General features: G+C 47.2%; 2 protein-coding genes across 5 annotated transcripts; one reads left to right on the top strand and one right to left on the bottom strand.

Moving 5' to 3' along the window:
* Window positions 1-342: 342 nt before the first annotated feature.
* LOC128971063 (thiosulfate sulfurtransferase) lies at window positions 343-8,408 on the bottom strand. 4 transcript variants are annotated; one of them, XM_054386459.1, is made up of 3 exons: window positions 7,823-8,408; window positions 5,883-5,891; window positions 343-717 (listed from the first exon to the last, which is right to left on the bottom strand). In XM_054386459.1, exons 1-3 carry the CDS (start codon window positions 8,406-8,408, stop codon window positions 419-421), a joined length of 894 nt encoding a protein of 297 aa, XP_054242434.1. In that variant the 3' UTR covers window positions 343-418. The 4 variants fall into 4 exon arrangements, with proteins under 4 accessions (XP_054242434.1, XP_054242431.1, XP_054242433.1 ...); XM_054386456.1 differs by lacking the exon at window positions 5,883-5,891 and having other exon boundaries at window positions 7,784-8,408; XM_054386458.1 differs by lacking the exon at window positions 5,883-5,891 and having other exon boundaries at window positions 7,805-8,408.
* A 188-nt stretch (window positions 8,409-8,596) lies between these two features.
* Window positions 8,597-11,436, top strand: LOC128971065 (3-mercaptopyruvate sulfurtransferase-like). Its single transcript, XM_054386460.1, has 3 exons — window positions 8,597-8,635; window positions 9,212-9,864; window positions 10,461-11,436. The coding sequence occupies exons 2-3, from the start codon at window positions 9,270-9,272 to the stop codon at window positions 10,757-10,759; spliced, it is 894 nt and encodes a 297-aa protein (XP_054242435.1). The 5' UTR covers window positions 8,597-8,635; window positions 9,212-9,269; the 3' UTR covers window positions 10,760-11,436.
* The last annotated feature ends 2,014 nt before the right edge of the window (window positions 11,437-13,450 follow it).

Raw genomic sequence — 13,450 nt, 5'->3', positions numbered from 1 at the left:
GTGTCCAGCTCCCAGCACGGTATTTTAGCCCCAGACTTCTAATCCATTCTGCCCCACCATGGACCTGAGCTCTCACCAGGCCACTGAAATTTCTGCACGTCTTGAAGGAAGGCTGCAACTTTCCTTCATGTTGCAAAGCCGCTTTTCCCACCCACTACAAGCAGATCACAGGCAACAGAGAAGAATTAGAAATATCCAGATGCATCACCTTAGATTTTATTCATTGTAAGAAGCTGAAGGATGGACAGAAATCTAATCATCAATCTCAGAAAAGCAGCCAAAATATAAATTCAGCCTGGTGGTTTGTTTTGGTTTTTTTTTTTTTTTTTTTTTTTTCCCACTTCCACCACCTCCCTTTCCCTGTACCCTGGGCTGGAGACAGCTGCTAGCTTTCGTTGCCCAAGAAGCAACTTTCCCTCTAGGCTTTGCTGCGCTTCCGCTCGGAGACCTTGTAGCGAGCTGGGGCACGGTGGAACCACTCCGACCAGGAACCGTCGTAAACGGCCACATCGCGCTTGCCGCACAGGTAGGCTGCCAAGGCGACGTGGCAGGCAGTGACGCCTTTGCGGCACGTGGCAGTCAGCGGCTTGGAGAGATCCACCTGCTTCTCACGGAATATTTCCTGGATCTCCTCAATGCTCTTCTCGTGGCCAGCTTCTGTTAGGAAGGACTGGAAGGGTATGTTCACGGCCCCAGGGATGTGACCGGATTCCAGCCCTGAGAGAACGCACATGAACAGGAACGGGGAGATGTTAACGCAGGTACTGCTGAAGTCAAAGCTCCCAGAATATTTAGCAAACTCTCTCCCCTCCCAAAATCAATGAGAAGTAGGAATTCGAAGAAGACCTAGACGTGACAAGAATCAAAGAACCACCACAGAAAAGATTCTAACAAAGGCATTAAGGGGATCTGTGTGAAGAGGAATGCATCAGTGCGTTTCTGACCTTCCCCAGCTATGCCAGCAGTGTGTAGTGACAGAGCTTTTAGAAGCAGTTAACTGTGGAATTTGTAAAAGCAGTTATCTGTTCACAGTTTATTCCTGTGTCACCTTAAAATCGTATTTCAGAAAAGTTAAGCAGCCGTAGAGTCAGGTACAGTACTGCTGAGGCAGCTATCCTGGGGCAGCGGGGTCAGAGAAGTGAGAATTTAGACTTTGTTATCACTTTTTATCCACTCCACAGATGAAACCAGCACGTGTTCTAGTTTTCTACTGGAATAACTGACAACTTCAGGCAAGTTCAAAGTTGCATCTCCAGAGCAAGGTCTTTAGTGAGAAGCAGATATAAGAATATGATAGGCAAGATTTTCATCACGCCCTTGAAATTCAAACTCTTGTCCCTATTGGCTTAATCAAAGTCCATTACACTCAGTGGAACCTTTTCCAGTGACTTTGAGAGGCTCTGGAGCAAGGCTCATTGGAGCAGGAACCATTATATATTGCTTTGAAAACATATTTCAGGGAATGTTTCCTTGCTAGATTCGAACTTCTAAGACAGCCCTGGGAAAGTCACATAAATATTAATCTGTTTCTCTGACAGCTTTCCACTTACCAGCAGGGTAACTTATCTCAGGCAAAGAGGCAGAGATTACCATCAGAGGTTGTGGCAGGGAACCTTTGTCACAGTAACTGAGGTGTATCTAGTCAGAGACTGACATCACACATCACATCTCTGCAGTTTCATCACTCATGCAGAGTGATGCCATGATGTGATGAGATATGTCATAACGGTTTTGGCAGGGTATTGAGGAGGGCATTTTTGCTCTGCTGACAAAAATGAGAGCCTGAAGATAACCAAAGCTGCCCTGAGTCAGCTTCACAAGATCTCTCCCAGTTCCAGATGTACCCTCTTTGTCTCTTGATTCATCCTGAATGCCTTAGAAATCTGGCACTGGTGTCTACTAGTCACCTCGTGCATCCTTCAGAAGTGTTTAGCATTTCAGAGAGAACTTGGGAGAAAAACTGCTGACTTCTGGAGGGGCTAACACTGGAAAAAAAGAAAGAAAAAAAGACACTATTTTGGACTGATGCTTTCATCACTTTTTTTCCAGTTCCAGAAAACAACACTTCATCACATTAGTACAGAGAAATGCAAAACTCACACTCATTAATATAGTGTCTGTATGACAGAGGAGAAATAAAAATAACTACAAAATGAGTGTGAGAAAACTTGTTTGTAGTTCTCACACTACAGAGCTCCTTACTGGAGTTTTCATGCCTGGGTTAAGCTACTACTTTCCCAAGTGAATGGTCCTGACCCTTCTGCAGTACTGGTGATGGTCCCAATACAGGCAAGTCTGTGACCTGAGGAACAATGCTCTCACACCATCCTGGGGCATTAGGAAGTGTGCTGAGATTAAGAAATCCCCAGAGGCTGAACTAGAAGGGCTACTCTCTGTTCTCAGGTGTTGTAGGCCCTATGGTCATGATTGCTTTTCTAGACTCTTCATGCATCTTAAAGCAGGTAGGTTTGTAGCCTTCTCTTACTGGAGATTTCCATGACACATACTCACCACCCTTACACAACTCTTCAATTAGGAGCTGAGCAGATCTGAATGGAAGAGTCTCATTTTTGTGCATTTTCTACTTTGATTTTTAGGGAGAGTTTTTTGCTCCAGAGATTGAGAAGTCTGTTGGGAATCAGAGCCCAGTGGTTCCACTCTGGGAGTGAAAGGTGGGAAATTCTGTAAAAAGTATTTACTCATACTTGTGGGTGTTCAGCTGAAAGAAAGAGCTGACACTGCATAGCTACAATCCCTCGGACTGCCTAGGAAGTGCTCTTGAGTGGTTGAGGAAGTTTTATCAGCTTTCTCTGCTAGGACAACAGCAAAGAAAGAGAGGACTGAAAGGCAAAGCTGGACAGAGCTGGGATCTGATCAGGGGAGAGGATACATCTGCTCCTGCTTCATATCCCACAAAGCATATTCCATGTCAGATTCATGCAGTTGCCCTTAGAAACTCCAGGAACCAACCCTAAGGCTTACAGAGCCTGGCTCCCAGCTGCTACAGTGGTCACTTTATGGGATCTCTTTTATAACAGCATCCATTTCAGAGCCAGTTTGGATTCTTGTCATTAAACTTCCTGCTGAGGCACCTCCTTGCTCACGTGAAATGAATATTCACTGGAAATGAATATTCCTCCTAAGTTCATCACAGTCAGTCCATACATTATTTATCCTTGAGCTAACATTGCCCTGTGGCTGAAATGGCTTTTCTGTCTCTCTGTTACAGATCAAAAATATTGATGGTGAGCACTCAGCACTCCCAACAGCCTCCCCTTAGCCTGTAACCATTAAGAGATTGTAAGATAAACCTTTCACTGCCTCAGCCACCCTAGAAACAGTTCTAGGTGACCACCAGCCTTCTAGATAAGAAGTGGCATTTCCCAGCTTTACAGCTGGCAGACAGGAGGTTAATAATTGCAGTTGTCAAGGCAAAATTGCATCTGAGGTTCTTGCACCTGACTAATTCATCCAGGTTTTCTCCTCTTCTATTCCTTCCAAATGTGTCTCTTCAGCTTGTAAGAGAAACACAAGCAAGTACCATTTAGACTACTATGCATCCAGCTTTGCTCTCTGTAGCATTGTATTTTGTCACTTCTATCACTGCAGGTGGTACCTCACGCAACACTCCCCAAGTGATCATTTAAACCTTCCCAAGGCTGTGCCAGCAGTGCATTTCAGTAGCAACTCTCTATTTTCAGTGCCTGGATGATTCAGAAAAATATGAAACAAGACACAGAAGCATAAGGATGGACCATGCCTGCAACTTCCAGCCCCACACATCTGCTTTCAGCCCAAGTTGTTCTTACCTCCCTTTTCAGTCAGTTCTTTTGGGAATCTAACAGTACTTGTGCTTTTTTCTCCCTTTGAACTAAAAGTTGCCCCTCTCTAATAATATGTCCAAAGCATTACAGAATTCCAAATGGAACAAGCCCACCTCACAGGTGCTTCCAGTGGTTGGAAGAAAAGCTCAGACATCATTTCCAGGCACACATGAAAAATGGGAACCAATTCTTTCATCTGGCACATCAATTCTGCTGGCAAGGACAGAGAGCCCTTAGCTATAGTGTAAGTTTACCAAGGTATTTTATTCCATTTTGTCTTTAGTTCAAATAGTTTTTCTTGAAGAGTTTTTTGAAAGCCTTCCAGTCTATCCATGATGACACACCAACAGCCACCTATGTTGTGCTGTGTCTCCTATCCTAGATGCAAGTACAAACTTTTGCTAGTGTTTCTGTTCAACAGAACCATACTCTTGATTAAATTCATTACATTCTTGCCTCATGAAGTTGCAATGTCATGACTTATTTTTGACACGTTTGGGATGGATGCTGTCTGCCTCACAGATTGGAGCACATGGACACCTTCTGGTTATACTCCCTCTGTAGAAATGATCATTTCCACTTCTGTATTTTTCTTGGTACCACTCCCCCTACTCTGCAGATTTAGGAGAAAGAACAAACAGTAGCACAGATTCAGGATAATTGTGTGGCTGTACACAAGTAATCTTTCATCTGAACCCCTGCTAACTGCATAGCAACCCTATTTACTCCTTCTCTCCTTGTTCTCTTCTTATTCACTGTGCTCCAGCAGTTTTTGTTATTTGTTTTAATTCCTTTTGCCAAGTCTCACTCAGCTTGGCTCCTGGCAATCCTCCCCCACAATCTGTAACCTATAATATGTTACCTTCTTTACTGTTTAATCCCCTTTTCCACATCTGTTAAAATTCTCTGCTTAAGTATTATTTTCTTTTGTTGGCTATTTATCTAAGACTACAACCCCTTCTCTCCCTAGCCTTTCCCTCTGTGCTGAAAGCTCTAGGTGCAATTTCTTAACATCAAAAAGATAAAAGATGTGCCTTGTCCACATTTAACTCCCCGTGGTCCTGGAATTGGCTAGCTGCAGATGGCTGTTCCTTTCCAAATGGAACAGCTTTCCTCCTCTGTTGCCTCCTTTTTAATCTCTCTCGTCCATTCAAATGGTATGATCACCATTAGTGACCTCACCTAACCTACTGTGAATTCATTGGAAGGAACACTTTAAGCTTGGTCCTAGCCAGCTCCCCGGGAGTCCCCACGGTCAGAGCAGTGCCAAAATACTGTGTGTATGTGTACAGCCAGAAGAGTCGACTCTAAGAATCAGCACCCCATGCTAATTCTGGCAGCTGATGCTTGTCAACCTGAGCACATGAACAGACAGCTTTCAACTGTAGGTTCCTATGGGTCGAAGCAGACTTGGATAAAGTCTTTTGCTCTTCATGTTGTGCCTTGAGTGTCACTTCATGGTCAAAGCAGAGCCAGTCCACCCCTAGCTGCAAATTCCAGTTGGAGGAGAGCGGGAAGAAGCAGCAACATTTCATTCTCACTCTCTGCACACTCAGTATGAGCAAAACCTTTGTTTGGGGCAGGGAAGATGGGAAGCTGGGAAAACGGGCAAAGAGCCATGTATGTGCTACTCAAAGGCTGAAAATAAATGGACTTTGAGTTTGATTTTTAAGATGATGAATTTCTAGTCTGGCAACTTTCTCCTCCTTTTCCATGTGTCTGTGGAAGAATTCGGACATTCACAACTTTTCTGTATTTGTTCAGCTACCATTCTTGCTGCTCAGTTTTCAGTGCTCAGTACTCAGAGAAGAGCCAGCACTGGTAATCACCATCTAATTCTTTTTAACATCTGCTTCTGGATTGTCTCAGTTCAGGCTGGTACCACACACCTGCACTCTACAGCACCTGAGTAAGGAAAGGACCTGGTTGGGCCACTGCTTAATCACAGCTAGTAAGCAGGCCTGAGCTGCTAGTTCCTCCAGAAACAATGAGCTTATGCTACACAGCATGCAGGAACACCTAAGCTTCTTCATCCAAAGCAACACCTGCATTTAAGACCAATGAGGTCTGGCATATAGAAAAACTGACCATTTTTCTCCCACCCTGGCAACCTAGGTAAATCTCTGCCAGCAACTACAAATTAGCCATGCTTATCTTAAATGCTACAGAGCTCTAAAACTCAGCAAGGCAGCTGCTGTACACAAAAATAAAACAGGGACAACTAATTCTTACCACAAGGAACTGAAAAACTAAAGAGGCAAAAGAGTCAGCTGAAATTAGCCTCTTCTAGAGATGTTCATGGAACTGGAGAGATTAATTGACTTAATTAGGAAGTCAAGAGCTGAGGCAATAATTAAACTGAAATCACCTGAGAAAGCAGAAAGTTCCTTAACCTCAAGACCATTCTTCTTCTCTAAATTGCAGGCAATGTTTCTCCTCCCTGATTGGCTAGCCCCTGTAATTAATCAGCATTGATTTCAAATTGCTCTTTGAGGTGTAAGCACTGCCTTTTACCCACTGCTGACTGTGCTGCAGCTACTGGTTAGCCTGGTTCAGAAGGCTGTCAAGCTCATGTGGAACAAGCAGCTGCAGCTGGAGTGCTTACACTGCTGGATCTGCTGTAAGAAGCAAAACTGGACCACCACAAATAAACTGTTCCATGCTGACTCATTTCAAAGGGAAAAAAAAAAAACTGTTTTCAAGATGCTGACAGGGGCTGCAGTATTTGTCACCTGGTGACAACTCTCACTTTGGGAAAGTGAATGAGAAATACCCAGTGACGAGCATTTTATTCATGCCTTGAGGTTAAAATTCAACCTTCACTTTGATGGGAGGCAGTAAGAACAAGAAGAAACAAAGTGGTAAGCCTAACTGTCCCTCCTTCTGCAACAGTGTCCTCTGTCACTGCCACTGCCTCTTCCACCTTCTGCACAGGTCAGGTGTGCTGGGAGGGGCTCACTGCAAACACTTATGTGAACCATGTGTACAGAGCCATTTACAGCCAAACGCTCCTGAGGTTTGGATGCTGAAATCCATTTCAGGACAGGACCACGCTCCATGGCAGTGCTGCAACATACACATAAGCAGTCACAACAGAGTGATAACTGGCACGAGAGAGAGCAGTGCAGCACTACCTGCTGCTGCAGCATGTGGCTCAACTCAGACCCAAACTGTTGCTGAGCCTTTCTGTGCTTTGTTTTTGAAACTCTGCATTTCTTTTTAAACCATGTCTCTGATTCCCTTTTGGAGGAGAGGTTATTCTAGGATATGCCAAGGCTTAAATTACACAGTAAGGGCATCCTACACCAACCAACTTGAATTTCATGCCAGGCACACTGCTGAACCAACTGTCCCCACTGCGCAAGACCTCTCCCGCCCCTGCTGCTTGCGTGTCTAGTGTTTGATTGAGGTAATAAAATCGACTTTTTGTTTCTGTTACATCCAAAAGAGACAGGTTGACAGCGCATGCATTTGGGAAGGGTCTGGGGCTTTTCTTACTTAAGCCTGTTATGCTAGAAACCAGAGCAAGAAGGAAAATGTCCCTTGGGTTACTGAATTGACTAAAGCCTGGGCTTCTGCTGGTGCATTCATTATGATGAGAGTGCCTGTATGAATACTGATAGTTTGTGTGTGTCTGCTAGTGTTAGATAGGACCCTGAACAAACCCCTGAGAGCACTCACCTCCTATGTTTGCATTCTGTCTGATTAACTTCTGCAGGGTGTGGGATGGGGAATCCTGGTGCAAACTGACTGCAGACTTTTACTGCTATTTCTTCCTGCAGCTTTACAACCAACTACAAGAAAACATTCCGTGAGGGCACTTAGGATCCAAATGATCAACTGTGGATCCCCTAAGGTAAATCCACGAGTTAGGCTGCTGCATGCCTGTGCACTAGGAAAATCTGTTTGCTGGCTGGGACGAGCTGTTATGCCCAGACCAGTACTGACACTCATCCCACTGCGGTGCAGAGGGTAGGCACTGCTCCCAACTCCATTACCTTGGTCCAGCTCAGTACCCCGGAACCGGCCCTCAGGGCGGGAATCCACCACCTGGAACTTCAGGGACCCCACATTCTGTATCATCTCCTCAAAGGTCTTCAGCAAGGCCCTGTTCAGCCTGGCCTTAAAGACAGCTGGGGTGGGCTGGCTGACCTCCGCCGTGACGGGGTGGCCCTCCTTCACCCAGTTCTTGAAGCCGCCGTTCAACACAGAGACCTCCTTGTGCCCAAAGGCCCTGAACATCCACCAGGCGCGGGGGGCGTAGAAGGTCCCCAGCGCATCCCCGTCGTACACCACCACGTGGGTGTCATTGCTGACCCCCAAGCGCCCCACGTAGTCAGCGAAGTGGGACTCGCTGGGCAGCATGAAGTCATAGGGGGAGGACTGGTCCCGGCACTCCTCGATGTCGAAGAAGGATGCCCCGGGGATGTGACTCTCCTTGAACTCCTGCCGCGCGTTTCGCTCCTGCGGGGGGTACCAGGAGGCATCCAGTATCCGCAGGCTCGCCCCCACTCGCCCGGCCCGCACGGCCTCCGAGAGCCATTTGGCCGTAACTAGCGGCCGGCTCAGCACCTGCGACGCCATCTCAGAGGGCCAAGGCCGAAAGGGGGCGCCGCCGCTGGGGATACACACACAAAATGGCGGCGGGGGGACGCGGCCTGGGGGGCGCGGCCGGAGGAGGCGGTGCGAGAGCGGGCGGCACAGCCCGGGAGCGGCTCACCGGGAGGGCTCCGGCTCCCGCCCCCCTCAGCGGCGGCCATGGCTGGCGGGGACGGAGGGCGGGTGCTGCTCTTCTGAGGCCCAGCACAGAGGTACGGGGCGGTGTGGTCGGCCGACCGGCCCCGCTCCTTCCCGCGCTGCAGAGCGGAGGAAACCTGGGCCCCGAACCGCCGAGGCTGGGGGTGTCCGGGGCGGGAGGGGTCTCAGCGAGAGTCGGCAGCGGTCCAGCCTGTGTTGGGGGCGCCACGCCCCCGGTAAGGCCTCGGCTTCGAGGCGATGAGAGCAGTGGGACAGAGCCCCTGTTGTTATAGGGCAAATCGTAGTTTGCCTCATCGCGAGGCACTCGGTCCTCGCCGTTCAGGGTCCCCGTGGCAGCCCTCCTTCCCTTTTGAACGCTGTCAGGACTGACAGGTGGTTGCAGGAGGTGGAGGAGCCGGGTGGGCTTGGGGAGGCTCGGTGCAGGGCAGGGCTGTTGCCATGGCTGTCCCACTCGGGGCAGGGTCTGCGCTGAGCTTTGTGAAACTTTATTTTCAGTGCTGGAGCGTTTCAGGCTCCGTACTTGGAGGCTTAGCCAGCAGCTCAGTACAGACAAAGGATTTTGATCCCCAAATACATCTTTTTCCATTTGTAAGGCTGGTCTTCAATTTGTGACTTTCTTCCTTTTGCAGTCAGGTGGCATCAGGCAGACCCCAGGAATCAGGTAACCTCAGCCAGGACACTGGAACAATGTCACAACAACTCCTCTACCGTGCTCTGGTGTCTGCAAAATGGCTTTCAGAAGCCATCAAGTCCAAGCAAGCTGGTCTGGCCTTGAGAATCGTGGATGCATCCTGGTATCTGCCAAAAATGAAGCGTGACCCAAAGCGGGAATTCGAGGAGCGCCATATCCCTGGCGCAGTTTTCTTCGACATCGACCATTGCAGCGATCGTACTTCTCCTTATGATCACATGCTGCCCAAGGCTGATGACTTTGCTGAGTACGTGGGGAAGCTGGGTGTGGGGAATGATTCCCATGTTGTGGTGTATGATGGCAGTGACCAAGGCCTCTTCTCAGCGCCCCGGGTGTGGTGGATGTTCCGGGCCTTTGGACATGAAGCTGTCTCCCTTCTGGATGGTGGCCTGAAGAACTGGCAGCGAGAAGGACATGCTCTGAGCTCTGGGAAAAGCCAGGTAGCTCCCACTGAGTTCCATGCCTCCTTGGACAAGTCCCTGGTGAAAACGTACGAGGATGTCATAGAGAACTTGGATTCCCATCGCTTCCAACTAGTGGATGCACGTGCTGCAGGACGGTTCCGGGGAGTAGAGCCAGAGCCCCGAGACGGTAATGTGCCTCATGAGACGCTGGCATGATAAAAAAGTACTTCATTTAAGGTGCCCATCAGTTTGACTCCTGTAGAGGTAGTGAAGACAAGTATGTTTTCCGTTATGGGAGGAGACTTGAAGCCGTGTATCCACCTGTCCTTGTCTCCTTTGATGTGCAAGGGATGCTCTTTGAAAATTCAGGAGTGGAGAAACTGCATGTTTTGGGTTTTTTCTCCTGAGAGGCTGGCATGAGGAACATTGCTTTCATATGCCTTGAAGATATTCCTTGGTTTCTTCGTGTGTTTGTATTACTTTTCCCCTCAGAAGCACCTGTGGAGGTGCTTAAGTCAGTGCCTTGTCAGAGTGGGTTGCTCTGATGTAGGGAAGATGCAGAGGGAATTGGGAGGAAGGGCAGAACTTGAGAGGATTGCATCTCTGAAGGTCAGAGATGCATCCTTCCTGAGCAATCTAGTAAAGCAAAGTTTCACAAAATAGAACCCATTTGTTTTAGCAAAATACACTAAACAGTATTCCTCCCAGTGGATCAGACAATGCATTTTAAGATGGGTTTGTCCCAGACAATAGGGGTTAATTCTTATCCTTATTGCTTTCCAGGAATTGAGCCTGGCCATGTCCCTGGGTCAACGAACATCCCCTTCACTGATTTCCTCACAGAGTCTGGCTTAGAGAAGACCCCTGAGCAGATCCGCAGTCTGTTCCAGGAGAAGAAGGTGGACCTCTTAAAGCCAGTGGTAGCCACATGTGGCTCTGGAGTCACTGCCTGCCATGTGGCTCTGGGGGCTTACCTCTGTGGCAAAGCAGATGTTGCTGTGTATGATGGGGCCTGGGTGGAATGGTACATGCGAGCACAACCTGAAAATATCATTTCTGAGGGAAAGGGGAAGACGGTGTAGTGAGATGCTTTGTGCTTTGTCTCCCAGCTGTGTAAATAATTTGCCTTGAAACAGGGTTTGGAAAAGATGGGTTTAGCATTCTTGGTTTAGTGTCTGGAGGTGAAAGTATTGGGTGACGCGTATGGGGACATGGTGCTTTGCCATTTTCCTCTTTAGACTACTGCTGCTGCTTAGAAGCATAAAGATGACCTAGGCAGACAGTTGTAGGTGACCCTGCCAGATCCCTGACAGGCAGGGTGAGCCAGATATCCCCCCAGGATCACTTCTAGCCTCAGCTTTTCTGTGATTTTGTGTTCACTGTATCAGGTGGAAGAGAGAGGATGCTGGTGGTAGCATGGGGAAGTAACTGAGTCAAGCCAAGATCATGACTTGGGATATTCCAACATGTTCACTCACAGGATGATCAAATTTGTATAACTGTGCCTGCTCTCTGCATCTGCCCTGGAAGTCATCCATGCACTTTATGATCATTTTGAGTGCAGACTTTGGGGAAAGACATAGATGTGAAAGGACCAAGTATGGCTTCCAGGTTGGCACTTAGGTTAGAGAGTTTGGATTCTTTCTTGCACTCAAATTCTTAACTGCAGTGTGTATTTAGTCAGTTTTGTACTCCTATGGTCCAAAATTCCCCTTGTAACAAAGAAAAGATTCTGAGATTGGGTGAATAAATGTGTTTCAAGGTCCTTCTGCTGAAGGAACTTAAGTGAATTTTGTTTGGGTGATTTCTTTTAAGGAACTCTACTTTTATGGGATCATTTTGTCTTGATGATTAAAATGAGATGGTTCCTTCTCTCCATGAGTAGAACTACTGCTCTTACCCCTAACAAGCTCTTTGGCCCAGGACAGACAGTGGCATGTCTCTCTCTTGGGACTTTTCACCATCTTCCTTCTTTCAGTCCTTGTGCATTTGCTTTTTGGCCTAAAATTCCCCATTAGTCAGTTACAGCTCTGTTTTCAAAGACTGGATGGCAGCTCACATGGTGAAAATTGGACTGCATGGATATTTCCATTCTTTCCATGAGACCTACCAGGTAACTCTAAAAAATGTAGAGGAACTGAGACCTAGAGAAACCACAATGGCACATAGTTCTTCTCATGACTGTTGTCTTTTATGTGAGAGTTGAAATCCCCCCAGGTATCCTTGACAATGGTCAAGAATTTATTCTCTCTGAGTTTTCTCTTGAGAAACCCCAAACAAACAAACTGCCCCCCCCTCCTCCAACAAAACACAAAAGCCCAAACAAAACCCCTGCACCTATTTTGGCCCACTGATAGCTTTGAAAGTTAATGTGACAGGATCTGCTTTCAGGCTTACAGCAACTGATACCTGTGGACATCCAAGGATGATGGGATCATCCTCTTAGGGGATGCTATGGATGCTTATGGTCACAGATTTGCAGGATCTCCTCCTAGCTGCTGAATAGGAGGGCTGGATCATTTCCTGTTGGAGCATGTTTATTCTTCACACTTGCTTTGGCCTCTTGATTGTAGCCCTGGCTTCTTCCTGAGCTTTGTTTGCATGCACAGAAGCTCCCTTTCTGCTTCCCTCCTCTGGAACTAGGGTTTCACTGTCCATATGATTTCTTTGTCCTCCCCACCCACACGTACAGCCTGAATCTTCTTTCCACACATTTCCAGTGTCTGAAAGCATTCAATTCCCCTGCTTGCAACCAATCTACCCACCCAGCTCTGCAGCGACTTGGGGCTGGCATTACAGCCAATGCTGATAATGCAGAGTGCACAGGGGTCTGGAATGAGTGACACTTTAGTATGCAGTGCAGGACGCTGCTCTGGATGAAATAATAAGCCTTTATACCTGCCACCTTCCATTTAGTTCTTTGGGCTTAGACTTCCCAAAAGGGCTTCCTTTGCTGACTGCCATATATGCTGCAAATTGGTGAAGAGTTTTAGTTCTGGATCTAACTGGTGGTTTAATTTTATTTTCCTTCCTGCTGGGTAAAGATTTTCTACTTCTGTGCATTAGGAATTTCCCCACCTAGGTGATCACTGTGTTTCTAAAGACCAATAGCAGCATCTTGCTTTATCCCACGTTGGGTAATTTTCTAGAAACTGTTTCCTGCAGAGCAAAGGGAAGAACTAGTCAGCATGTCATGTAGGACATCTGATAGCAGCCTGGAACTGAGAGCACTTAAAAAGCAATTCTTTAAGCTGAAATAGGGTGTTGACATGAAAACAAAAGGATAAGCACTGTCTGGGAACACCAAGTGCTGCTGAACAGTGAGTGGAGAGGCTTCCCAATCTGAGCAACATGGGTATTGCTTTTTAAGACACTTCAAGTTAAGAGCACTTGTACAGTGTTGTCTAGATTGGGGTCTTATAGCAGGATCTGGCCTGTGACATCTTTTCAGTTCAGGATTTCTACCTTCTCCTGCCATTAGCCAACCTCAGGCAGGTTATGGCAGGTCAGTAAAGTTTAACACCCTGGGTGGGGCTGACTTTGTGAATATGTGGCCAGGCCAACCTATGTACAAACAGGGCTGTGCCTGCTCTATTTTTCCAGGAAAATTTAGTTATTAGAGAAAATCAACATACTCTTTCAAGGCTTTGTTAATCATTTCCATAGGATGCAGGGGGATTGCTTTTGATTTTGTCCTTCCAGAACAGTTGGCAATACAGCGTAAGCACTGTGTTTCCTTTTTTTCCCATTGCCCCCAGCAGTCCCTCAGTTCA

The sequence above is a fragment of the Indicator indicator genome, chromosome 14 (assembly GCF_027791375.1).
Source record: "Indicator indicator isolate 239-I01 chromosome 14, UM_Iind_1.1, whole genome shotgun sequence".
In the NCBI taxonomy this organism is placed as follows: domain Eukaryota; kingdom Metazoa; phylum Chordata; class Aves; order Piciformes; family Indicatoridae; genus Indicator; species Indicator indicator.
The sequence above is the reverse complement of the archived record's forward strand: the minus strand, read 5'-3'. Positions and strand labels throughout refer to the sequence as shown.